At 46.3% G+C, this 27,415-nt stretch overlaps 1 protein-coding gene across 4 annotated transcripts in view; it reads right to left on the bottom strand.

The window, feature by feature from the left end:
• The window catches only part of CPQ (carboxypeptidase Q), a 319,086-nt gene that overhangs the window by 68,825 nt on the left and 222,846 nt on the right, over nucleotides 1–27,415 (bottom strand). For 3 of the 4 annotated variants that reach the window (XM_077876166.1, XM_077876164.1, XM_077876170.1), the window contains one exon: nucleotides 1,243–1,444. The exons of the other annotated variant lie outside the window; for it this stretch is intronic. In XM_077876166.1, coding sequence (XP_077732292.1) covers nucleotides 1,243–1,444 — 202 coding nt within the window. The remainder of the gene's footprint in view (nucleotides 1–1,242; nucleotides 1,445–27,415) is intronic. 4 annotated transcript variants of the gene reach the window in all.

The raw sequence follows: 27,415 nt of genomic DNA on the forward strand, positions 1-27,415 counted from the left end.
GATCTGTCCAGATGATGCACAGCGTCATAAATGCACACGCCGTTTCAAGATATTTCAGTGTGGCTAAAACATACACACACCACCGAAGAGAATCAAGGTCCTTGTATTAGAATAAAGGAAAGCTCCTTCTATTTTTAGTTATGAAACATTATTATAAACCTTAAGACCTCAAATGTGCTTTTTTAAAAAATCGATATCTCAAGAATAAGCTTTTTAAAGATCCTAAATCCGTGCAGTGCGCTACTGAAATCTACTCTGAGGGCTGGGGAAGGGGGAGAGCGGGAGTGGGGTGGATCTAGGGAGAGATAGTTGGGTTTTTTGGTTTTCGTTTGTTTGTTTGTCTTTTGTTTTCAAACCTGTGAAATGTTTTATAGCCACAGAAATGGTTTTGGAAACAATGACACTAAAACTATTGAAAAGTTGGACTTCTGGACTTCCTGTTGGCATAACACAAATACAGAAAAATCTACAAAGAGATCCTCTAACAAAGCTTTCGATTATGGATATAATGAGGGAACAACTACAGGTCACAGACGCTTGCTACCATCAATGACCCCTTCCTGTGGCCAGTCTAGGGCAAACCGGTGAAGTGGTGTAAGTTTGTCTTCTGTGACTTCCCGAGGCCTACTCCTATTCCGTAAGTTCACCCCTGCCCAGGATTTGTCTTAAAAATATCAACCTAATAAATCACCGATCAGGGGAAATTAGTTTCTGTCCAACCTCTTACAAGAGTCCACGTTAAGAAACAAATGATTAGTAGGAAGCACCCAACCCTCAAAAAATAAAGCTCTGCCGGTAAAACCTCAGATACCGTGGGATTTAGGTAGGGGGTTATTTGGGTCAGAGATTTCCTAGCACAGAACCAAAACTGGAATCATATCAGTGGTAATAATTGCCTTGTACTCTATTTCTCAAATTTTGGTCATGGGATCACCATTTGCATACCTGTTAAAAAGAAAATAACGAAAAAACAAGAACAGATTTGCAGGCCCTATCCCGGAATCATTAAAGCGGAATTTCTGGGAATGAGGAATTTATGATTCGGAAAAAGACAAGTAGGTTAACGAACACAAATGAATATTATTATTCCAAGTCTAGAAACCATCCGATTATGCTTTATGGACCGAGCCTCGGGTTTCCGTGCGGTAAGAGGCCTACCGGTACTGCCGGGCGTGTTGGACCCGCGTCGTTTTGGGCCAGTAGCAGTACCTGAAGAGCACCGCCTTCGTCTCTTGGTCTTACCGGGCACTCCGGCTTGGATCCAGAAGTTAATGTCCGTCCCTTCTCCGGCCCTGAAGACCCGCGTGACGTTGACAGGCTGCAGCAGGCGCATGACCTCCTCCACGATGGCCCTGGCCTCGTCGCTGCCGGTGAACTGCAGCCCAGAGGGCAGGAAGGTTCCCAGGTCGGACTCCATCACCAGGCTGTAGTTGGAGACGTTGGCCTACGCGCAAGAGAGAAGCGTGTGGTTCGTTACCTGCCGCCGCCTTCTCCCCGGGACCGCCCAGCGGCGGCCAGCGGAGGCCTCGTCTCCTGCCCTTCCTGCCCCGCCTGCCCCTGCCCCTGCCCCTGCCCCAGGTCTGCTCTGCGTATCAGCTGAGCCCTCGGACATGCGCGATTACTCCATCTGCCACCTGCCACACTCGAGTCGACTTGGAAGGATTTAAAAAAAATATGATGAAAGGAAATACAAAGCCTCGTGTTGCAGTCACTCGGTTATTCACGCGAATGCCTAGGGAAGCGGGGTCCGATCCCTCCTCCGGGGCAGGTACCTCCACCCGGCGTCCGCCAAGCTCGGACAGACAGAGGGACGCCCCGAGGACCGGTTTCTCTGCCTCTTTCCTCTAATAGGTATTTGATCTTATTCTAATCGTCAGCTCTGCTGAGGCTTAAAGACATCCAACTGACAGGTCGGTCTTGGGTTCCTGAGGCTGTGGTTCCTCCATCTGCTGGCTCTCCAGGGACGGGGCTAACAGGACCACGCGTGAACCTCCACGCTCTCTGGTGCGCAGCCATGGCTGCAACCCTGGCAACAGTCAGGCCGCTGGCTTGGAAACTCATTCCAGATGCAGAGAGAGCCGGCGGGGCCCTCACGTCACTGGACGGCCCTGCGAGGGCCAGGGTGCAGGACGCCACCCACCCGCCGCCGGGCTGCACGACTAGCAGCCACACGGCCCTGGGCTCCCAAGTGTCAGGCCTAACCACCTGTTTCCCAGGACGCCATTCGCGTCTCCACCGCTGATCAACTACCACCGACAACCACCCGGTTGAGTTACTCCCATGCTATCCTTGACGGCGCTGCTAGTCATTCCCTATTCATCAGCTAGAAAAGTCAACAGTAACATGCGTAAGGGGCTTCTAGAAAACTCTCGCATTTGCAATCTCCTTTTATCTGCTCTGTAACCCGTGAAGTACACAAAGCAGTTCCGACGGTTGATGCTGTTTTACAGAAAAGGACTGAAGATGAGAGGTCAAGGGATTGTAAGCAAAGTTTGCAAATGGTAGAGCTGGGGTGTGGGATCCTGTGCTCTCCAGGACTCCAGGCTGCACGGTGGAGGGGTAGGTGCGGCCTGTTACAAATTCAAATGAGTTTCCACTTACATAACAATTGGAGGGTTGCTTTTTTTTTTTTCTAGGGCAGAGAGGACGTTGCCGGCTTTTATGGGACCCACAGGGTGGCCCCGGGAAGCCAACCTGTTGTTGCTGCTGTTTTTTTTTTTTTAAATAAATGTATTTTTTATTGGTGTTCAATTTGCCAACATACAGAGTAACACCCAGTGCTCATCCCATCAAGGGCCCCCCTCAGTGGACGGAGACAGTTCACCAAGCAGACGCCGTCTCATATCTGCACCCTCATGTCTAAGGGGTTTCCGTCTTCACGGGGATCTTCAGAGAAAGACCTGAGGCCTGTCATCTCAGCTTTCAGCTGGGGCTACTCAACAACAGCAGCAGCACCTGAGCTAATAATATGCCGAATATCTGCATCGATGTCTCAGGTACAGGGCTCGTGGTGCGAGGTCAGCGAGCTGGTGGCGTCTGGCAGTCCTAACCTTCTCCCCTTATAGGCCCTGCTGCTCCCGACCCCACTCTATCGCCTGCACGGAGAATAGAAACACAATATCTGCAAACGAAAACACAAGCGGATCACCTTCTAGGTGAGGGTTTCCATCCTGCGGGCCGATCCCATCCTTCTAAGGAGAGAATTACAGAAAGCGCCCTAATCTGGCGCCATTTAGGTCCAGGTGGGGCTACGTAGGACTTTGGCTGTGAGAGCAGCCCGGGGAGGGGGACATCGCCCCGGAGCTCTACTCCTCGCAGGGCTGGGCCACACGTCGGGGCGGTGACTAGCCTTCCTGGGCACGAGGCCAGTCATCCTGGCTGGTGGCTCCTCCATCTGCACGGCGGGACAAGCGCGCTTCACCAAAGCTCGGGTACTAAGCCTGTGCACGTGGAGCTTTGAGCACCTTCAAAGCAAAGACCTTTGTGGGCCAAAGTGGAAGTGGCTGCATGAGTTGAAGCCAACGGGACCCCTCACATGTGCATTAGGGACTTCTTGGCCGTCTTCAACGGCAAGTGAGCAGATGTCCTAGGGATGGGGGCTCCACGCTTTGCAAAAGCCCCCGTACAACGTCACAGCACGTTGCCAGCAACACAGAGAATAAGGTACCCAGAGAAGCTCCCCAAGGAACCCGCGGCAGCTGGAGACAGAGGGGATGGATGGGCTTTGGGATTATTCAGAGCAGGATTGAACCTCGGATGGATCAGTCATCAGCTGTGTCCTTCGTGCAGCTTATATATAACCTCCCAGCTTCTTCTCTACACAACAGGTGGGGTAGTGGCAGCCAGTGCCGAGGTGTGCCTCCCAGAGCCTCAGCCCTCAACCCCTCCGCTACCCGGCCTGCCATCGCTTCCTCCCAATCGTCAGGCCGCAGGTCCTCACCTTTAATTTAAAAAATACAGAGTCTGGGGCAGCTTGGGTGGCTCAACGGTGTAGCACCGCCTTCAGCCCAGGGCCTGATCCTGGAGACCCGGGATCGACTCCCAGTCGGGCTCCTGCATGGAGCCTGCTTCTCCCTCTGCCTGTGTCGCTGCCTCTCTCTGTGTCTCTCATGAATAAATAAATAAAATCTTAAAAAATAAATAAATAAAAATAATAAAAAAAAATTTAAAAAAAATACAGAGTCTGTAGTCTAATACACAGACCTTCAAGTTACTTTTCACGATCCTAATACAAGGTCTCCTCGGGCAGAACTGATCATCCCTGGTCGTGACGTGACCTGATGAAGCAGAGGGAGGAGTAAACGAAACAAAAGCAAAAAAGCAAACAACTCTTTCCCCACAATTTCCTTCCAAGTAGGAATAAAAAAACCCTAAAATAACAAAACATCTTTTCAAGCTGAATTAGACAGATGTGCAGATGTCGGTAACCCGGAGTTCTGGCGTAGGTGGAGATGTGTTTCATTTCTATGTGTGTAGAGTTTTATTAGCTGCTGCTGCCCTGATGGCAACACTCTATTGTTTTCTATTTATATATAAACATCTCCATCTGTTCCCACTAAAGCACTAAGAAAACACGCCCGCGCCGGCCGTGACGTGACTGTTGTTTACGGAGTCCCTGTCTCACCGCTAGCACCTGGCTAAGGACTCGGACCCCGACGCCTCTGCACCAGGACCCCGGAGCGAGTGAGCGGGTCACCGCTGGGACGCCTGCCCCTCACCAACACCTGGTCCCCGCTGCACCGCCAGCTGCTGGGGACGCACCGGGGTCGCTGGAGAAGCTGCTCGTGGGCAGCGACAGGGCAGTGGAGCCCCGCTCACATCACCCAACTGTCTGGGCCCGCAGCGCTCGTCCCGCTTCCGGGGTGGGGAAGCCTGCTCCCAGGGCCTGGGGCTGAGGGGACGAGGGGTCGAGGGGCCGAGGCGGAGGGGCGAGGAGGCCACAGCTTGGGCAGCCAGGTGCCCGCCGTGGGCGCCCACCAGGCCCTCGGGACACAGAGGACAGCTGTCTGTCCGGGGCAACGAAACTCGTTCGTGCCATGTGATGCACATAATGCGAGGAAGGGATGCGCCCGGGCGGCCTGGGTGGGCGTCGTCAGGTCAGGTGACGACCGCTCAGGCTCCAGGACTCAGTCTGGCACTGGGATCACCTCCCATCACCCTTCCTTTCTTTCTTCAGTCCTGGGGTGGGGGGGTCAGGTCACTCTGCGGACGAACAAGGCGGGTAACTAGCAGCGCTCCTTGGGTGCAGCCTAGACCCAAGAGGAGAGCTGTTTCCCCAGCAAAAGATGACGTTTGTGCCCTTGGATTTTGGGAAATTCCAGGCAATTCTTCTTCAGAAATATAGACTCACGTCCAACAACATCTCCTCTCTCCCCAAATTTGGCTTCTCCTTTATTTGAGGCTTTTATTTTCTCATAATGTAGGTGACGTGTCATTGGTTTTTACCCTACGGTGAACCTGCAGTCCCAAGATCGGATGAAAACCAGAGACTCCTAATTGTTCCAATTCATCATGTCGCCTCCTCGATTCAATCTTCAAAGAAATCGGCTCCATCCTGATGGAGCCGAGTAGGTCCAGTTACCACTCTCCCACCCACGATGTAATATTTTACAGAGGCCGCTGCTTGGTCAGTGGAGGGCTCAGCACAAGTCCCCAGAAGCACGGACGACACTCTGCGCCGTGGCCGTCGTCTTCTCCAGCGGCGCACGTGACCTCGGAATTCCCAGTCGGGGTGGAGGTGGAGCTGGGCTTTCTTCACAGCACTTCAGCCCAAGCAGCTGTCGTGTTGGATAACAGGCCAAGAAGAGGCTTTGCTCTCTGGTCACATGGACCCTGAAGCGCAGCCTTCTATTTCTGAGGGTCGCCAGCATTCCGTCTTGAACATCCTTGTGTCCCCAAGAGAGAACCAGGAGAGGATGGTGACAAGGCACAAGGCCACAGGTTATTCTTATTTGACAGCCAGGCCGGCTGTGGCTCAGGGGCTCAGGGGGGCAGTCTCAGGGAAGTCACGTTCCTATGGACGCTGCAGACACCCAATGTGGATCAGCCACCGGCTTGTCCGGGGACGGGGACAGAATGAGTGACCCTTGAAGATCCGTCTGCAGCCCTATCACCCTGTGTGTGTGCACGGAAGGGTTCTGTTGTGAGACGAACCTGCGTTCTCAGGCAATCCAATTTTTACAATGTCCCTCGAAGCACTCTAGATCCAGTGAATTCTCCTCTCGAGCTGGTTAAGGCCCCGAGACAGCCTTGAAACGCACTGAGAACACCTGACCCCTCCATAAATGTCACTATGGCAACCACGGTAAGTGCGAAGGCTGAAAATACGGCATAAACATAGGCTGAGAGGAACAAGAATTTTATTTGTATCACAGAGGAAATACGACTGCTGTACCCGCATTTCCTTCAGGAATGGAAGGACGGCCTTATCCAGGGTGCTCAGTAGACGGACTCAACAGGCTTCCAAGGCAGGTTCATGCCAATCGCAGTTTTTAATTTTATTCCTGCACGTTGAAGCAACATAATCAACACTCGGAATCAGCGGGACTCAGGCTTCCACAAAGAAATTTTGATTCTTTTAATAAAAGGCATTGGTCAAGTGTTTCATGCTACCGGATTCATACACATTTCGATACGTCCCCATAGACGAGACATGTCCGGCACAGCCAGCTTTGTGGCAGGAGCCTCCCCTGCCTTATTCATTCTCCATCCTCCTCAACCTCGCCTTCCCATGGCGTCTCCCTGGCCATGTCTCCTCTTGCACCCACCACACTCCCATTCTTCCCCAGGTTCAAACGGAAGAACAAAATTACCTAAATGAGGGAAACGTCCTTCAGTTGACTTTCTTCTTCAACACCATTACATGCTAAATAAACATAAAGGGGGATCCCCGGGTGGCTCAGCGGTTTAGCGCCGCCTTCAGCCCAGGGTGTGATCCTGGAGACCCGGGATCGAGTCCCACATCAGGCTCCCTGCATGGAGCCTGCTTCTCCCTCTGCCTGTGTCTGCCTCTCTCTCTCATGAATAAATAAATAAAATCTTTAAAAAAAACCATAAAGATAAGTTTCTTGGTTTTGACAGTGTGTTTTACTAGCCAAGACACCGCTTTCCAGTTGACTTCTAATCCCCTTTTCCTGGCTGGGAAGACTACAGCAGCTTCTTTACGGCATTCTCTAAGAATAACAGCTGAGTTCATCTTCCTCTAAGTGGATAGACTATTTGTTTAAAAAATACAGTATTTATTTTCATGTCCTGCAAAAATAGACTATTCCATGTACTAGAACCCAAATACTCATTCAATCCTAGGGCATATCATATTAGAACACAATCCTTCATTCCACTTTTTTTACAGCCTGTACTTGGGATTATGACAATATTTTCATATGCTTTATTTGATCAAGCAGTCTTTACTAATACTGGTAAAGATGCTAAATACGGTTTTAGACGTTATTTTGTTTTCATAGTCATGCCTTTTTTTTTTTTTTCAAAAGCACAATAGAGAAAAACACAGTAATATGATAATATGAGCTTCACAGAGGTTGGTCTACTCAAGTGACTTCATGTCCACCCCTCCCCCAGCCTTCTATTCCTACAACACCATACCCTTATCTAATGTGCTGGGCTATTGCACTTGATTCCATTTTTTAAAAGATTATTTATTTGAGAGAGAGAGAGCGAGCACATGAGAGCGAGCACGCCTTCTCCCTTTTAGAGAGAAAGGGAGAGAGAGAATCTTAGGCAGACTTCCTGCTGAGCATAAAGCTCAATATGGGGCTGGATCCCAAGACCCCAAGATCATAACCTGAGTGAAAATCAAGACTCAGACACTTAACCACTGAGTCACCCAGGTGCCCCCAATTTGTTTTTAATACGTACCTTCTCCAGAAAGGAGTAAAGACTTCCTATAAGAAAAGATCCTAATAGGGGCACCTGGGTGGCTCAGTGGTTGAGCATCTGCCTTTGGCTCAGGGTGTGATCCTGGGGGTCCTGGGACCGAGTCCCACATCAGGTGCCCTGCAGGGAGCCTGCTTCTTCCTCTGCCTATGTCTCTGTCTCTCTCTCTTTGCCTCTTATGAATAAATAAATAAAGTCTTAAAAAAAAGAAACGATCCTAATGTCATACTTTAAAAGTATTCAAATATTCCAGAACCAAGAAAATGCCACGAAGGCAAATATCACATCTGATTGGACGTCTGCCATATCGGCAGCTGAAACAACAAAGCCAGCACATAGTGGGTGCTCAAAAATGTTTAAGGAAAAAGAAAGTCACAACCAGGAAGTCTGACATGATACCCTATCAGCAGTTTGAGGATATACTTTAGCACTAGCTCGCCCTGGCAGGGTAGGAGGGAAGATTGATGTATCACAGAGCTCTCACTATCTAGGAAAAGAAAGGAGCTTCTTGAAAAAAAGCAACAATTTCTCCGGCACTCAATTCTAAGAGGAATTATTATGTGGCTCCTTCTATGAGGAACATTGAACAAACTCATAGAGTCTCCGATAATGGTTTTTACAAAAGAGGTAGAAACACTTTTCCTAACATGATTTCCTACATATTGATCCTCAATTAGAGCAAAAAGCAACATATTAAGTCATATTTCAGTAAAGGTGTTTCTTCAGGAGCAAACGGTATTTATTCAACAGTTATGGAGATAGCAACAGGGCGTAGGGTGGCCACACATCCCGTTTGCCCCGGGTAGTCCCAGTTTATATCCTTGGTCTTGGTATGATTCGTAGGATCACCCCCTTACTCTTGCAAACGTTTCCTGGATTTAATAACAGACCATCTTGCCGACCTGCCTGGGAAGGGGTGTGTATATAAAGATGACAAAGATAGGCTTGCTCCCCGGCAGAGGCAATAACTGATATTAAGTGTGTTGAGTTTATGAAAGAGACATGTACCAAGACGGGAGGGCAACTACTGGAAAAAAAAAAAAACTGGGGAGACTGTTAGAGGAGGTGGGGTTTGGCCTGAGTGATGCCCCTCTTGTTGGTTCATCAGTGTATCTGCAGGGCCTAGCCAAGAGGCATCTGATAATACTTGTCAAATTGATAATTGAATGAATGATACCGTTCTAAGAACCCAAATAGTGTTGTCCCGATAGGGAGCTTTCCAAGAGCGAAGGGGAGCTTATACAGGCTCTTCTGCAAAGTATCCCGCTCTCAAATATCAATTGTCCCTCCGAGAAATTTCGTAGGAGTTAGCAAAATCACTAGTGAGCATTAAACTGCAAATATTTGATGGAGCTGGATTTGACACTTGCCTACTCCTTGGCTTGTGGGACCTCAAACGCTTGGCTCTCCTCGTGCCCCACCGGATGGTCCTTCTCAGTTTCCTTGGCTGGTTTTCTCATCTCCCCGATCCCTAGATGTTGGGGTGCTCAAAAGCAATCCGAAGGCTTCTTCTTTTCTCTTTATACACTCACTGTGGCTGCTCCCATCAGCTTCATCGTTTTAAATAAATCTACACCGCGATGAGTTCCAGTTCATGTTTCCATGCCTCTCTCCTGAAGCGCAGACTCCTATCCAACAGCTACTCAGCACCTCCACTTAAACGTCTAATCCTGCATTAGTTTCCTATTGCTGCTGTAGCAAATTACCACAAATTCATGGGCTTAATAGAACACAAATTTATTCTCTAATAGTTCTGAAGGTCATGAGTCTTGCTGGGCTACGACCAAGGTGCTGGCAGGGCTGGTTCCTTCTGGAGGCTCTCAGGGAGAATCTGTGTCCTTGCCTTTTCCACCTTCTAGAAGCTTCCCTCATTCTTTGGCTCATGGCTCCTTATCACATTGCCTTGTCCTGCATCTGTGATATTTGCCTTTGATCGTCTTGTCTGCCTTTTATGGGGAGGGTCCAACTCAGTAAACCGTGTATCCACCCTTCTAGTTGCTGAGTCTAAAAATTTTGGCAACCCAACGTTTTTGACCCCTCTCTTCTTTTACATCCCAAATGCAATCTGTCAGCAAATCCTGTCGGCTCTATTTTCAAAACAGATCTACTGTCTAATGGCTTCTCACCAGCTCCACTGTTCTCAGCTGGTCTGAGCCACGGTCATTCCAATGCCTGGAGTATTGCAATAGCCTCCTGTCTCCCTGGGTCAGCCCTTGCCATCCTTCAGTGCAGTCTCTACACAGAAGCCATGGATGGATCTAGAGCGTATTAGGATGATTGAAATAAGTCAGTCAGACAAAGTCAAATACCACGTGATGTCACTCATGTGGAATTTAACAAATTAGACAAACAAGCAAACAGAGACAAATAGAAAAATAAATAGGCTCAACTACAGAGACAAGCTGGTGGTTGCCAGAGGGGAGGTGGCTGGGGTGGCTGGGTTACATGGGAAGGGGATTAAGAGTAAAATAATTATGATGCGGACTGAGTAATGTATAGAATCGTTGAATCATTTTCTTGTTCACCTGAAATGAACGCTGTATGTTAATTATAATTGAATTGAAAAAACAACCTAAGTCTGATGCTACTTCTCTTCTCTCAAGCCCTCCATGTGGCTTCCATTTCCCTCGGGCTAAAAGGGAAAATCCTCATATTTGCCAGTAAGACCCCAGATGGTGGTAGAGCCTGACCTTCCATAACTTCTCTGACTTCACCTCCTACTAACCTCCACTGCGCTTCCCCTGCTCCAGCCACCCTCAGTTCCTCCATAACGCTGGGCTCCTGAAGCTTTCGCACTTGCTACTTCTGATTGCTCCCCTCTTCCTCTCACTCCTTTCAGGGCTCTGCTGAAATGTCCTCTTCTTAGAAGGTCTCCCTGACCACCTTAGAGAAAAGAAGACCACCCACAACATTCCTGAGAACACGTCCTAATCCCTTATTCTGCTCCACTTTTCTCTTTTGTACCAACGATAAGAATCTACCTTCTTGGTCTGTCCCTTCCTGGAATAACATTTGGTTCCTGATCGCAGGGATTTTTCCTTTTGCATGTACGGAGGTAGACTATGTAACGGCTAAAAATCCTTCCGCTTCCTATACACATGGCCCTTTTCAGTGGGAACTTGACACTCCTTTCACCAAGAAGCACAATCTCTTTCCCTACTCTCTGAATCTGAACTGGCCCTGGGCCTATCTTTGGCCAATAGACTCTGGCAGAACTGACCACTTGTGACTTCAGAGCATGAACCATAAGAAGCCTCACAGTTGTCCCCTTGACCTTTTGCTGCCCTGAGACCGATTATGTAAAAATGTGGGGCAAGTCTCCTTGAGGCTGACGTACCATATGAAGAAAGCAGCCTCGCTGAGAGCCAGCTCCAACTCCCAGTCACGTAAGTGCAGCCATCCATGCTGAGCATGAGGACAGCCTTGGTGACCAGATAAAATACGGGATACCAGTGCAATCTGAGGTTGAGATAAACAACAAATACTTTTTTAGTGCAAATATGTTCTGTGTGATATTTGGAAGCATGTACGTTCCCTAAGGACAGGGTGCCTGAAACAGCACCAAGAACACATAACAGGTGCTCAACAAGTATTTGTTGAATGAATGAATATTCTATATTATTGCTTCAAAGAAGGCTCATGTGTTTATATGTAACCAGATAAGTGGGAAGTTTGGAATTTTATCATTTAAAAAACTAAAGAGTCTAATTTGTAATATTGGCCACATGTTAAATCATCCTGCCTCTGCTAGACTGGGTTAAAGATTGTAACGATGAGCCAAGCCAAAATCATTGTCAAAAAGCACCTTAGTATTTGCTGAAATGCCCAGGTACTTGCTCAGTTGAATTCCCAGAATTCTTCACCAAAAGAATGGAAGAAATGATCTTGGCCAGGAAGAATCTGGGGAAAAGAGCTACTGGTTACTTGGTTCTATGATTGGAGAAGTCTCAGGTTGTCTAAGAATATCGAATTGGACCCAAAGAAGGCCGAACAAACTAGCCACAGAAACATCCCTATCCAACAAAATCAACTGACGTTGGGGGGAATGGTGGTATATTCAATGGCTTGTAGGGTCTGGTGGCTGCAGTGGCCAGCGTGGAAGGAGACGGGAGGCAGAGACATTGGCAGTAGGAGAAGAGCTCAGAGAAAGTGACTCCCAATGGGGCTCATGAGGAGGGATGGAGGAGGCCTGTGGAGAATACGGACCCTGAGGACCAGAGGGTCTCCAAGATGAAGAGACGGGGTCTCTGAGGACACTATATTCCCTGAGCATGTACATGGAGAAAATTCTATGGCCATGCCTATCTTTAGACCTCTCCCATGAACTTCAGACTCCTTTATCAAGTTGTGTACGTCATGTGACCTCCCCTTATGGATGCCCGAGATCTCAAACTTAACATCCTGAACTGAGCTCCTGATCTCTACCTCGCCCCCCTCTACCCAATTCCTCCCATTTCAGCAGTTCAGGCCTCAAATTGTGGGGCCACACTTGACTCCTCTTTCTCTCACACTCTAAATATAATCCACCATCAGATCCTATTGGCTCTTTCCTTAAAATACATCTGGTCCAAGCCACCGGTATTGCTCACTCAGAGGAAAATCACTCTTGAGGCCTGACGTGATCTGGACTCCTTTATATTGATGACCTCATGTGCTTTGACTTTTCCTCCACTGTACCTCTTCAAGCACACGAGCTCCTGGCTGTTCCCTGAATCCACACACAGGCCTCCAGCAGCATCTTTGCAGTAACTACTCACCTTCCCTAAAATGCTCTCTCTCAGGTACCCACATGGCTCACTTCTTGTCTTCTTCATGTCTTTACTCAAACACAACCACCGTGATGAAGTCTCCTGGCCCTCCTGCAACTCAAACTCAAACCACTTCCTCCCCACACTCCTGATCTCCGTTCCTTGTCTTATTTTTCTCCTTAGCTGTCCCCTTCGTCTAACACACCACTACTTCTTTATCCAGTTTGTTATCCGCCTTGATGCCTGGACTGGAAGCAAGACATGGGCAGAATTTAAAGCAGTGCCTGGAACTCAGGAGGCTCTCAGTCAACGTGTGCTGAGTGAATGAATAAATATCTGTATTTATGTGTTTAAACACGTACGTGTGTGTATACATGTGTCTGTCACAGTGCAGGCGCGTAACTAGAAGCTATTTTGGATCACCGTAGTGGTGGCGAAGATGGTGATGATGATGATGATGTGGCTGCATGTTGATGATAAGGCAACAGCAGTTTTTCAGATTTTTTTTTATAATCTTCACAAGAAACACAGGTTCCACAACTAAAGTCGTAAGCTGAATCTTTAGTGAATACTTTATAAAGCTTTTAAAAATACACAAATGCTTTACAACGTTCATTGTAAATGCTAAAAAAAAAAACCAAAAAAAACAAAAAAAAAAACTTCCAGGAAGACAATATAGAGTGACGGCAATATAAAACGGCATCAATAAACATAAGTGAAATTTCTCAGTTCCCTTTAGTCATGGAATAATAGGATATTTTTACTCTGGAAGCTGTGTGGCAAAAGCTGGCTCCTTCTCAAATGGAAACAGGGGCTGAATACATCCTTAGCAGACCCTATGTCATCATTATTTTACCATTTGAGACTCACTAAAATAAAATGGCCATCATTCATAGGAGAGTAGAGGATGAGCAATAACAGCTGAATTGCCAAGTGGGTGTTTAAACAGAATTTTCCCAAATATTAAGTAATTAAAAAAAAAGTAAGGTTTGGTATGCTTTAGTACAATATAAGGATAATAACACACAGTGTAATCAGTAAGACTCAATTATAGAAACTAATAAATGCATCCTGGGACTACTTAGAGCTTTAACAATTGCTGTGCATACTTTGTAAGTTTTAAAGTATTCAGACAAAATGAAGGAAAAATAACAAACAGATGAGGCAATTTGGCTTCAAGAAGAGTTAAGATAATTTAATAGGTATAGTTTAGATAAAAGGAGGCTAAGGAATTATAGCGATTATAGAAAAATATCCAAGTAGGTACCTGTATTGAGCTAAGGGAGGTATAGAAAAACAATTTTCCTCATCTGAGAATAGTAATAAGCAGCCCCAGTAATCACCTAAAGGTAGAGGAGGAAAATAGCTATGGTAGAAAATAGCACCAAATTATGTCAGAAATAATTATCATTCTGGGAAGCCACCCGAGGACCACTGAGGGGAGACTGAACTTGAGAAATGCTCAAGGCAAGTCGAATGAAAGGAGTCAGGTGCACAGCTCTCACCCCAAATTTCTCTTTGGATATCTGCAATCTCCATCAGGGTATCGCTGGTGTGTGAAGGAGACACAGGTGATTAGGGTAACGATCCTGCCGGAGTTGACAGTCTCAAAGTGGGACAGATACTACAATTCCCACTTCAACGGTGATTGCCACTGGGGAGCTGGAGGAGGTGATGTAGAGACACTAAAATGGCATTTGACACATTCCTCTGTCATTAGGTGAAAGAACTTAGGCAAGTTACATAATTACTCTGGGCTTCAGGGCACTCATTTGTAAAGTGGGAATAATAAGTTATGGTGCAGGTTCAGTCCAAGGTAGGAATTCTTAATCTGGCATCCTTTGGGGGTTCATAAGTTTGGAGGTGGCCTGTGAACTTAAATGGGAAAAAAACTGCATCTTCATTTTCATTAACCTTCAAGTGAAATTTAGAATTTCCCGCAATTATGAATGTAAGTAACAACCGCCGTAGTTAGCAGAACCTGTCACTTCGTCATCCATGGAAATCACAGATATTTTCATGTCACATTAGACTTGTAGAAATCTCAAAACAATCTTTATGCTCATTACTACTTTGAAATAACTAGATAATACAAGATCTTATTTTATACATTTTTTTTAAAAAAAGTATGACAATATCCTAGTTTAAAATTTCTGATAACTATTTTAATAAAATTCATATCCTTGTGATATTAGGCATTAAAAAATATTTGAGAAGATGTCCACAGTGTCAGATTGTCAAAGTGCTTCCTGGAACAAACGGTTGTCACAATCCTCTGTTGGATAATTGGTAGCTTTATTATTAAGGTGATGATGATGATTCCTATTATTGTTATTATTATTAAAGTCACTAGAATTTGTTTGCCCTGGACATCCGGACTGGAGTCTTGGTTCTGTCGCATGATGGCTATATGCTTTTGGCAGGCCATTTAATCTCAGGGATTCATATCCTCTTCAACAAAAGAAATGGGATCTATCTAAATGGGATTTTCTGAAGATTAGATGAATTTATTACATGTATTCTAAGGCATGCTATATATATCAAACTATTCAATTCTCTTGGGACTTTTTATTGTTATTCTCACCAACAAAAATGATCAATAAATAGAAGAGCCATATAAATGATCACCCAAGCCAGGATGCCTTTGAGATGAAAGTTCAATAATTATGGTAGGGAAATGGGTGGAAACTGGACTATGTCAAGTAAATCAGAAACCAATATGCTATTTAAATGCTACTTTTCTGGGACACAGGGGTGGCTCAGGGGTTGAGTGTCTGCCTTTGGCTCCGGGCGTGACCTTGGGGTCCTGGGGTTGAGTCTCACATTGGGTTTCCTGCAGGAAGCCTGCTTCTCCCTCTGCCTGTGTCTCTGCTTCTCTGTGTGTGTCTCATAAACAAACAAACAAACAAACAAACAAATAAATAAATACTGCTTTTCTGATGTTTTTGTGTCTCTTATTTTGCCACTATAAAATTCAACAGATAAACACCAATTTCCCGGCTTATAAGAATCACATTTTTCTCCTATTTTAACATTTTGATTAGAAGACATTTTGCTTTTGATGCTTTCCATAAGATACTTCCCAAATACCAGACAAGAAACTAATTGTGCCATATATTAGTTGTCATTACTTGTCCACAGGCAAACTTCATCATACAGAAAAAGGCTCTGGTACTTCATTTTATACCTTAGCTAAGTTATTTACATTAGTATCAACATAGATCACTAAATTTTAAATTTGGGGCCCTGATTATTGATTAAAATTCTTCATAAAGGTTTGATGTATGCATAAGATTGATTTTCACATGAGGCAGAAAAGGCAGTAGAAATGACCAAATCTTCATATTAGATCCTAGAATGTTCAGGGTTAGCAAAGACTAGTAAAACCAAACATGCATCTGGAGGCTTCCAAGCAGGTACTGATCAATTTGATAAAGCTTCCTTAGTACCAAAAAATTGCTAGAAATGATACAGGAATTCAGCAAAGTCACAGGACATAAGATTAACACACAGAAGTCTGTTGCATTTCTATACACCAGCAATGAAGCAGCAGAAGAGAAATCAAGGAGTCAATCCCATTTACAATTGCACCAAAACCCATGAGATACCTAAGAACAAACCTAACTAAAGAGGTAAGGATCTGCACTCTGAAAACTATAGAACACTTAATGAAATAAATTGAAGAAGACACAAAGAGGTGGAAAAACATTCTAAGCTGAAGGACTGGAGAAACAAATATTGTTAAAACATCTATGCATTCGATGCAGTCCCTATCAAAATAATACCAGCATTTTTCACAGAGCTGGAACAAGCAATCCTAACATTTGTATGGAACCAGAGAAAAATGCAAACAGCCCCAGTACTGTTGAAAAAAAAAAAAAAAAAAAAAAGCTGAAGGCATCACAATGCCCGACTTCAAGCTGTATTATAAAACTGTGGTCATCAAGACACTGTGGTACTGGCACAAAAACAGACACATTGATCAATGGGACAGAACAGAGAACCCAGACATGGGCCCTCAACTCTATGGTCAACTCAACTTCAACAAAACAGAAAAGAATATTCAGTGGAAAGAAGACGGTCTCTTAAACCAATAATATTGGGAAAATTGGACAGCCACATGCAGAAGAATGAAACTGGATCATTTCCTCATGCCATACACAAAAATAAACTAAAAAATGGATGAAAGATGTAAATGTGATACAGGAATCCATCAAAATCTTAGAGGAGAACAGAGGAAGAAGGAACCTCTTTGGCCTTGGCCGGAGCAACTTCTGGTGAGACACGTCCCAAAGGCACAGGAAACAAAAGCAAAAATGAACCATCGGGCCCTCGTCAAGAATGAAACCTTCTGCACAGCAAAGGAAACAGTCAGTAGAACTAAAAGGCAACCTACGTGATGGGAGGAGATATTCACAAATGGCATAGCAGATAAAGGGCTGGTATCAAGATCTATTAAGAATTTATCAAACTCAACACCCAAGATACAAAGAATCCAGTCAGGAAATGGGCCAAAGATATGAACAGACATTTCTCAAAGAAGACATACAAACAGCTAAGAAACACATGAAAATGCTCGACATCACTCATTATCAGGGAAATACAAATCAAAACCACAATGAGATCCCACCTCACACCACTGAGAATGGGGAAAATTAACAAGACAGGAAACAACACATGTTGGAGAGGATGTGGAGAAAGGGGAAGCCTCTTGCCCTGTTGGTGGGAATGTGAACTGGGGCAGCCACTCTGTACAACACTGTGGAGGGGCCTCAAGAAGTTAAAATAGAACTACTCTACGACCCAGCAATTGCACTGCTGGGGATTTACCCCAAAGGATAAAAAATAGTGACTTGAAGGGGCACCTGTACCCCAGTGTTCATAGCAGCAATGTCCACAGTAGCCAAACTACGGGAAGAACCCAGATGTCCACCAACAGATGATGGGTAAAGAAGATGTGGTGTACAGATACATGGACTATTACTTGGCCATCAAAAAGAATGAAATCTTGCCATTTGCAATGAGTAGATGGAACTAGAGTGTATTATGTTAAGCAAGATAAGTCAGCCAGAGAAAGACAAATACCATATGATTTCACTCACATGTGGAATTTAAGAAACAAAACAGGTGAGCGTAGGGGAAGGGAGGGGGAAAATAAGATAAAAACAGAGAAGGAAGCAAACCATAAGAGACTCAACTATAGGGAACAAACTGAGGGTTGCTGGAAGGGAGCTGGGTAGGTAATGGGGTAACTGAGTGGTGGGCATTAAGGAGGGCACTTGAGGGTCGCCTGGGTGCTCAGTGGATGAGCATCTGCCCTCAGCTCAGGGTGTGACTCCAGGGTCCTGGGATGGAGTCCCGCATTGGCCTCCCTGCATGGAGTCTGCTTCTCCCTCTGCCTGGGTCTCTACCTCTCTGTGTGTCTCTCATGATAAATAAATAAAATCTTAAAAAAAAAAAAAAAAAAAAAAGGAGGGCACTTGATGTGATGAGCACTAGGGGCTACATGCAACTGAAGAATCACTAAATTCTACCCCGGAAACTAATAATACACTGTGTATTAACTAACTTGAACTTAAAAAATATATACAAGAAAAAAAATAAAAGCTTCGTCAGACTTTTAGGAGAAGCTGTCTGGTGCTTAAAAATGTTAAATTAAAAATAAAATGGAAAAAAAAAAGTAGCCGGATTGGAAATACAGAGAAAAGCCTGGGTTCAATAACACGTCTCATAATCAGATGGTCGACCCTGAAGACACAGTTCAGCTCCTCGTCAGGACAAGGAGAGGAGTTTCACACAGCGGCCTCTCCCCGTGATGCTGAGACCTCCCCGCTGACGATCAAAAGGTTTTAATCCAGGGCAATCTTTAGATTTAGGCAGACTTCGATTGTGTGCAATACAACCGCTACCCTCGGTTTTGAAAAGCTATACATTTAATGTAATTTTATTTTTCCTTTAAAGCTTTATAAATCCCCATCGCACTCCCTACAATTGATAATCCTTAAATCAAAGACGTAGAGATTGCATTTCTTGCAACAATCTCATTGAGTCATTCCTCAGTTCCTTCTCACCTCTCTCAGGCTCCACCATTATTTTCTAGTTTAAATTTGAAAATATAACATTTGGCATTCTGCAGTTCTAGCTCAAGAGGTGTAAATGGTGTTTTATTTAAAAAACGAAAGGATGTTTCTTTCACCATGATTCATGCATGAGGCACGTTTAAGAAGAGGTGTGGTCTAGACTGTTGTAGTTGCTGGTAGCCATCCCCTTGACGTCCCCTGGGCTTCCCCTGTCAGTAATAATCAACGCACAAACATCTCACCACCCTCTGTCAGTGGTAAACATCCGCTAAAAGAAGGTGGTTTTATACTCGGAAGCCTGGGAAGCATTTTTCACTTAATCAGAGTAGTCACGGGAGAAGCGCACTTCATTCCACTTGAAAATTTCAATACGAAGAGTCCACAATTGGTGGCTCTTAGGAAGATAATGCTAATTTAATACTTCACACATGTCACTTCCATATAATGAAATAATTAGCTGGTAAGAAAATTATATCTGCACTCCCAATATTTTTGCACAATAGGAGTGTCAGTATAATTAGGCATTAACTACAGTTTCAGGGAACTGAAGGTAGAAGTGTTGTGTACAATGAATATTTTCTCCATCTTTATTTGCTCCATTTTTGACTTGATTCTAGAAAGAGTTGCTTAAACGGAGACCTTCGATGGGAGCCGTCACTACAGTGATTAAGGTAATTGCCTCAAAGATGAACCGATGAATCGCACGGCGGTCAGAGCCTCTCTGCAAGCTCCTGGGGGAGCCAACGGGCCGGGCGTGTGGCCCCAACTCTGTTACACTCTTGAATTTCTACTTTCCTTCCCATTCCTGATGTATTAGGCTTTGGCGGGCTGAACTACCCACGAGGGGCAGCTCTTGGTCGCAGCCACCTTTCACGGAAGAAGAGCCAACACGGTCCCTTCTGGCAGCGACAATTGTCGCACACACTCCGTAAACGGTGTGCCAGGTAAAGCACTGATGGGCCGGGCTCTCAGTTGCAAAGACAAGAACGCGCTAGAGGTGATGAGTCGGTTCATCTCCCAACCAAGGAAGGAATGGACTGGAGTCTACGGGCTTAGAAGCAAAACAAACGAAGAACTGGAATAAGCGTTGAATCCTTCGTTCTCGGAGTCAGCGGATAACGGTTAGACGCCTCTTTGGCGCGATTCTCAGCTCCCCTCCCGACACCCCGTCTCCCTCCGGGGGAGAGGCCCACAGGCAGCCCCTGAGGCGGATGCGATGCGGGCACCGTAGTCCGGAGACCGCGCGGCTGCCTTCCTCTGCACCTGCTCCTCCGGCGCCTGCGCTGCGGCCTTACATGAAGACACTGCTGGGAGGACGTGGTCTGGGATGTCCTTGGCGTCTGAGGGTGTCAGAGAATATCACACACGCGGAATCTCTGTCCCAGCCCAAGCGGGGATCCGCCCCAGCGTGTTTCTGTCCGCGGCGTATCAGGCACAGCGACCTGCAAGGAGGCCGAACCTGACATGTGGGGTCCTGCTGCATTTCCCAGGTGTCTGAGCTTTACGCATGGAGAGAATATATAAACGGATGAATCCAGAGATTATTACCATGGGATTATCTCAGGGACGCGAATTTATTTTTCTTTTCTTTTTAGAATAGAGGCACTGGGAGATGTCCCGAGGTGGTATCCCGGCGGGGGGGGGGGGGGGCCCTCTGATCTGAGGGCAATCTTTTAAATAGTGGAACGAGTCAATAAATAAATAAATAAATAAATAAATAATGGAACGATCTTAACATTTATTAGCATGAGAAGGCGTTTCATACCCCTGACAGCTTTACTGTGGATGTTTTCTGATTTTGTCTCCCGTCCAGCTAAAACTTAGAAAATGCCCCCAAGCTAAGAGCAGATTACAGCAAAGATTAAAAAGTTCTTTTTTTTTTTTTTTTTTTTTTAATCACTGTAGCCAGATTTTAGAGAGTTAACTTCTGGAACAAATAAGTATATTTATTCTTATGCTCTCCCGAGCAAGTGCCAATATAAAATATTGAGAATTACCGGTGACAGCTCAGGTCTATATGATTATACGACATCATCCAGCCTAGGACTCCAAAGTGTCATAGAATATGGTTCTTTGTGGTTGTCCTCAAGTTTCGTGAAGGGACTTCTCCATTCTTCCGTTCGTGAGTTTGCTACAACCACCATGCCTGGTCTTATTGGTGTGGATTACTCCAGACTATGACAAGTGGCGTACATAGGAAATCCTATATTTAAGATGGGTAGCAGAGAAGTACATGGTTCCCGAAGTCCCTATGGCTGGTCGTGGGGTAGACAAACTAGGGCAAGGTCAGGTTCTGTTGGGGCCTCATCATTTTCACGTATGAAATAAGGAAAACGGTATATTGCCTGGCAAGTACCAGAGTCGTCACTATTACCAAAGCCTATGAAAGGGTTCTTTTATTTATAAATGATCACGCTGATGCGAGAGATTACAATGACTTCTAGCGAATAGTGCGAAGCCGCTATAGATTTGTTTGGGAAATGGGATCTTTCACGATTTTGACGGTTTCTCTTCTCTCCGTGAGTCTATCCAAATGGATTTTCAGATCTATTAAAAGGAACAAATGACTTTCCCTTACGTGGAAAAACAAATGGACGATTTTCACAGAGAACTTTTCCCTCCATTTACGTTCTCTTCCCTTTGACCTTTCCTAATCCAAAGGACAAAACAGCGTGATTGCTTCCCATTTGGCTCTGCGGGGTATAATAAAGTATTTTCCAGAGCTTTGGAGAGGAAAAAGGCCATGCAGTTATGGCAGTGAGGGGGAAAGGATGCGTGCCATACGCTCTCGCGGCCCTCCGTTAATGTGGGAGACCTCCCTGAAACACCTCCAGGTGCTCACTGTAGCCTCCCTTGTGATTTCATGGGGTCGTGCATCTCCCTGGACGAGTCTTATTAAATGAAACTGTGGAAATCTATAAAAGCCAATTATACTCCTCTTTTAACTAGTAATGGAAATTCTGTGGAATCTCAGAATTTCACGTTATGAAACCATTTAAAACCTTTGTTGAGAGGCCTTGTTGAGCTTTTAAGACGTGCGTTGTTGTTTATATATGTTTTGCCGTGTGGGGCATGAAAGCCCTTTAGAAACTCGTTCTCAGAACTCGCCTTCAAGAGAACTCTGAGACCGAAGCAGTTTAGAGAAACTGGTCACTAGGGGTAACCTCCGCTTCTAGAAAGAACGATCTCAAATGCAGGACAAGCACTTGATGAGAATATGCAAGGCTGAGGTCTTCCGAAAGAGCGTAAGGGACGGAAGCCCTAATCTTTTGGTCGGGGGGAGAAACGATTCCAAGATCAAGTCTATCAGGGGGCGAGGGGCACGTTTCAGGCACCACAGACTTGGGTTAACACGCGGAGGGAGGCCCGTTGGGGCGAGCGCCACCGCGAAGACAGGAGGACACGGGGGACTCCGACTGTCATCACGGTGTGTCCCCCGCTTCTGCTCCTCGGCTCCCGTTGGATCCGCCGCCCTGCGAGCAGCCCACTGATAATCCCACCGACTGTGGCCTCAGGACGCGGCTTCTTAGAGGACGGGGTGGACCCAGCACCCGGGAGCTGCTCCCCGGCGCCACGGTTCCTGGCAGCCGCCGCCTTGCTTCTCGCTCTGTCCCCAGGCTGTGCCTGACGCAGGCGCGTGCAGCCGTGGATTCGTGACGTGGATTCATGGCTGTGGCACAACACCCGCAGCAGCCAGCAGGAGGCCACGGCCTCCCGACCTCCCGACCTCCCGACCCCCCGACGGCCGCGGGTTCTCAAAAGATGTGGTGTCTGGGGGTCTCCTGGGCACAGCCTCCCGCCCAGACACTCCGTCAGGCCTAAAGGTGAAGCCCTGTAGGCAAACCCATGGCTAAGACTAGGATGTGGTGACAAACGATGAGTGACAATCGTCAGGCATTGGGAAGAGCCTCGCTAAGATGTACTGGAGTCTTTGTTTCCTGAAAAGACCCTTCTGTACGAACGGACTTAAAAAATATATGTGCTCCTTGAAATATATCTTTGAATATTATTGCACTTATTTCCCTTAATAAAGGGCTCTGTCCTTGCTTTAGGAAATGTCGGGAGATTATCCGACCTGCGCGTGCCTCCGGCCGGGCCCCTGTCCCGCTCTGCGGCGCCGGGATGAGCTGCCACTAAACGACGGACGGACCCGGTTGGCGACGGCGCGCTCTGTTTGCAAAATACCCAGAGGACACACCTGTCGCCTCGTGAGGCCTCAGCTTCCCAGCTGTCCTGTAAGAGCCACGTGCTACGCGTTGCTTCCACCAAAAGGTGAGACTGCGAGATCGGAAAAGGCCTCGGAAGGGACGTTCCTCAACCTCTCCCCAACAGGGGTGCTCCACAGGCGTCGGCGGGTGGCCACCGTCCCGAGTCCGACCTGCTGCCTAGCGCTGTTGTTTTCTCAGCGTCAGGTTTTAGTGAAACGCAGCCGCGCTCGTTTGTCTGGTATCGTCCGTGACGGCTTTTGCACAATGACGTCATAGTCAAGTAGAAAGACCGTATGGCCCGAAAGCCTAAAATATTTACTGTTTGGACCTTTAAGGAAAAGCTTGCCAACCTTGGTCCAGAAGACGAAGGGAAGAAGACGGTCCCGGGCAAGTTAAAATAGCGCCGGTGATTCTAAAGTGATTTGCTGACTCCGTGACTTAGGACGACCCCAGCGCACGGGATGGGGCCCTTTGGCTCCAGAGGCCCTGACCCACACGGGTCACTCGTGAGCCTGAAGCGTGACACTTCAGTTCAGATTTGTGCGCCCCGGTGTGCCAGGCTGATTTCCTTAGAAAGCTCATGCACCCACTACGCTGTGCGTCCTTCTGGGTCAGATCACGACCCGGTTGGCAACAGGGAGAGGCGCCGAGGCAGATACGCTTTGTGCCCAGCTGTCAAACAGTCTGGATGCAAACTGAGGTCCTCCTTCGTGCTCCCAGGAATGCAGAATAAGTGAGACACGACGGCAGCCGTGGTAAGTCACAATAGACCTCAGTGTCTGCCCACAACGTTCTCGGGACCAACCGTAGAAGTGTGGTTGCCATATTTGGGTCAGCGATGGTAGCAAAGAGGTCGGGATAGGGATACTATTATCATTCGCACGTATAGAGCTACAGCCAACACCCAGCTGGACGTCACCGTGACCTGAAACCGTAAGGCGGTGTAGGATAAACAGCCCCGTGACTGCAGGCAAAGTCCTGCCATCCAATGAATATGGAGATACCATTCTAGTTGTCAGGGCCAGTCTTTCCACTTTGAACCATTCCCATCCTCCTACATGCAAAAAAAAGTAATAAAAACTAGCTACGAAGGAACCTATCTAGAGAGACCAAGGTAAGGGGTGACTCAAAGCCTACTCGTGTTCATTCACAAGGTGACACAGTGCAATTCCCCCATATCAAGGAATATGTGATGCGTCTGCCCAGGCTGACACGCATCGATACATAAACACCACACACAGAGAAGACGCTGGGGACTCACGGTCATAGCGGAATTCTTCATAGGCGCATGCAAACAAATATAAAAGCCCTTCCCCCTTACTAAACAAAAATTAATTCATGAATCCTAATAAGACCGCAGAGAGCTCCCAGGTGAGCTGCAGAAATCATGTGAATGTTGGAACTACGAGGGGCTCCGGCCCAACACCACGCTGAGATAAATGGCATTTAAACCGGTTTTGTGATGTGCTCGACCAACTGATGCAAACATCTAGGTGCGGAAAGAAAATCGTGGGGTGCGTAAGAGCCCAGCAGTAAGGATTGAGACAAGGGCCTCTGATTACACGTCTACGCTGCACGGGACATTAACAGTGGAAGAAAGGCCACGCTGGAGACGCGGTCCAGACACAATCACGCTCAATGGGCATGTGAAGTGCATTATTTTTATGGCCAGAGCTGCAGATGAGCACAACACTGCCCCGTCTCTGGCAGCGGCACTGCCATCGCACTGTAGAGGGGCCCCGGGGCTGGTGAGGTGAAAACGCCTACGTAAACCCATTTGCGCGATACCATGAAGAAGCCCCACAAGCATTTCCACTATATCCCTTTATTTTCAAATGACACATGAGGGTTGGGAGGCTGGCAGGAGCTCCACTCCTAGAAAAAGCTACCATTTTTGTGTTTTTGCAGAAGAGGACATTTTGTTCCTAAGTATGACAACACGGGGATTCTGGGAAAATCTTATACACGTTCATTTCAACGTTTTCTGCTTTAGGGTTGGTGAAAGTTAGGGTAAACTGACGCATTTAGGATGATGATACATCTCATCCCTCATTTAATAAAACCTATTTAAAATATTGCCCTAATTAATGATTACCAGAGCACAGCAGTGTTCACGATCCCTGTAATTCGATTGCCAGTAGTTTGTGCAATAAATCAGGAAAAGGTTAAAATATTTTTTTATGCCAGAATAGAACATATCAATCTATTTTATTTGATTACCTTGTGTAATGAGGCTTTTTCAAGGCTAGATTACCTTACTCATTATAATTATGACAGATATTTTTGCTTAAAATGGGGAAGATTAAAAAATGTCAGCAATCTGGCTGGAACTCTTCTAAGATTTTTTTTTTTTTTCCTCCCTTGTACTTTTCAGGACATGAGAAATGACATTATGCTCTCCTCCCAAGAGCAGAGAAGAGAGGAACACGGTTCCCATGAAAAGCAGATTAGGCAAATGGCATCTGGACAACACGCATTTTATTCACTGATGTGAAAATCAAATGGAATCATCTATAATATTTTCTAGTTCCAAAGTTAAATTCCACTTTCATAAGTGAGCTCTTAAAGATTACTAGAGCACAATAACATCCTTCTGTAGGTGGAAGGATTCACTTCCTTCTCGGTGAACACAAGCTGAATGTAACCAGTAAAGAAGTTCGTATTTTTAACAAATAATTTCATCAATAAAGAATAACACAAAGCCATTCATATGCCATCTTTCTTCCCCTTTTTCTAGGATAACCTATTTTCTGGGCACAAGAGAAATCTCCCTCCCTAAACTTTTTAGGGATCATTCTCGGCTCAGGCCCCCCTTTGCTCCAGTTGAGTTCCAGCAGCCCCACACCCCTGTGAAGTCCGTGCTCCTGGGAGCCGCTTCCGCTACGAGCACGGTGGCATTTCCACGTCCTGCTCTTCCGAGGGGAAAGTATGGTCACTCCAACCACTAACAGCCCCACAAAACTCACGCAGGATAAACAGGCTGTGGGTCTCCTCTAAGTCACGGGCAAGGAGGCAGGAGAGAGAGAATGTGGGGCATGAGAAGGGGAGCGGGACTTGCCCTGGGACTCTTCAGCCGTACCTCGACAAACATAAAACTGTCACTCCCACAGGAAAGGCCAGGAATTAGAAGTCTAACAGTACAATGTACTGGGGAGGGTGGGGAGCAACGAGGGCTCTCGTGGGCTGCAGGCGGGAGCGTGGATGGAGAGGCCCAGCCCGACACACGCCCGGCCTGGAACACAGCAATTCCGCTCCTAGAGAAGAGACACGCCCATGACCACCAGCACAGGTGCACAGAAGTGCTGACGGGAGCCTTGTTCGTAATACCTACGACAAGAAACAACCCAAAGGGCCGTCGACAGGAGGATGAGTGGAGAAGTGGGGTCCAGGACACAACACAGAGCCCTCCGTGGTGGGCAGGGGCACGTCCCCACCCCCAGCAGCACAGGGGGCTGCTATGCTGGCTGCTGGGCATGGGGAGCCAGACCTCAGGGGGTGCTGGATGTGACCTCCTGGGTACGGAATCCGAGGATGTGACCCGTCTGTGGGGATGGACAGCAGAGCTCCTCGTGACCCCCGGCAGAGTCAGGGGCTGATCTGAAGGGGACGTCCGCTGGGGTAATAGGAACGTTCTGCGTCTTGATCTGGGTGACGGTCACCCAGGGGTAGCATTTGGCAGATACGTTGAGCCATAGGCTTGAGGCCTGTGCACTTCGTTACCAAATGCCAACTCTGCCCCATAACACACCGTGAGCGCGAAACACGTGCTGCTGCCTAAGGTCAACTGCGTGAAGCACAAGCAATATACACATGAATCATTCTCAAATCCCTGTGCCAACATGAGGAAAGAAAGTGGGAAGAACTTTACATCTGGAAGAGAACATTCTACAAGTTTTCAAAATATGGAAGGTAGCCTTTTTTTAAAAATTTTTTTTAGTAAAAAAGAAAAATACCTATATGTCCCTTATAGGACTTTCTGCTCGGAACTGTTATGGGCACGCTGGATGAACCCGCAGGATTATTTCTATTCTAGATCCAAGATATAGTAAAAAAATTCATTTTCTGGTTGAATTATTTTACCTAGTTGCTGTCTCCAAAATGCTTATAGACCTCCGGGAGCCAGTCTGTTTTCCTGAAAAGGGTGTTCCAGACTTATTACAATAGAGTTGCATGCGAGTTTCAAAATCTATACAGAAACTGCAAACAGCATGACACATTTCACAACAATCCAGTAAGGCTAGTAACTATTATAATGATTTAGACAATATTTCATTAAAAAAAGAACATAATTATGAAGTAAAGGTTTAACTATGAACCTGAATAAAAATCTAAAAATTAGTTTGGCAAGAAGTTTCATCCTGATAAAGTTTACATCACTTTAATTTTTATTTTTCTATGAACCTATGAACAAAAGTGAATTGCAAACGAAGATGTATTTACTAAGAAAAGGATAGTCAATATTAATTTTGTTAGTTTTTACAAAGGA

This window comes from Canis aureus, chromosome 28 (genome assembly GCF_053574225.1).
Source record: "Canis aureus isolate CA01 chromosome 28, VMU_Caureus_v.1.0, whole genome shotgun sequence".
NCBI lineage: Eukaryota > Metazoa > Chordata > Mammalia > Carnivora > Canidae > Canis > Canis aureus.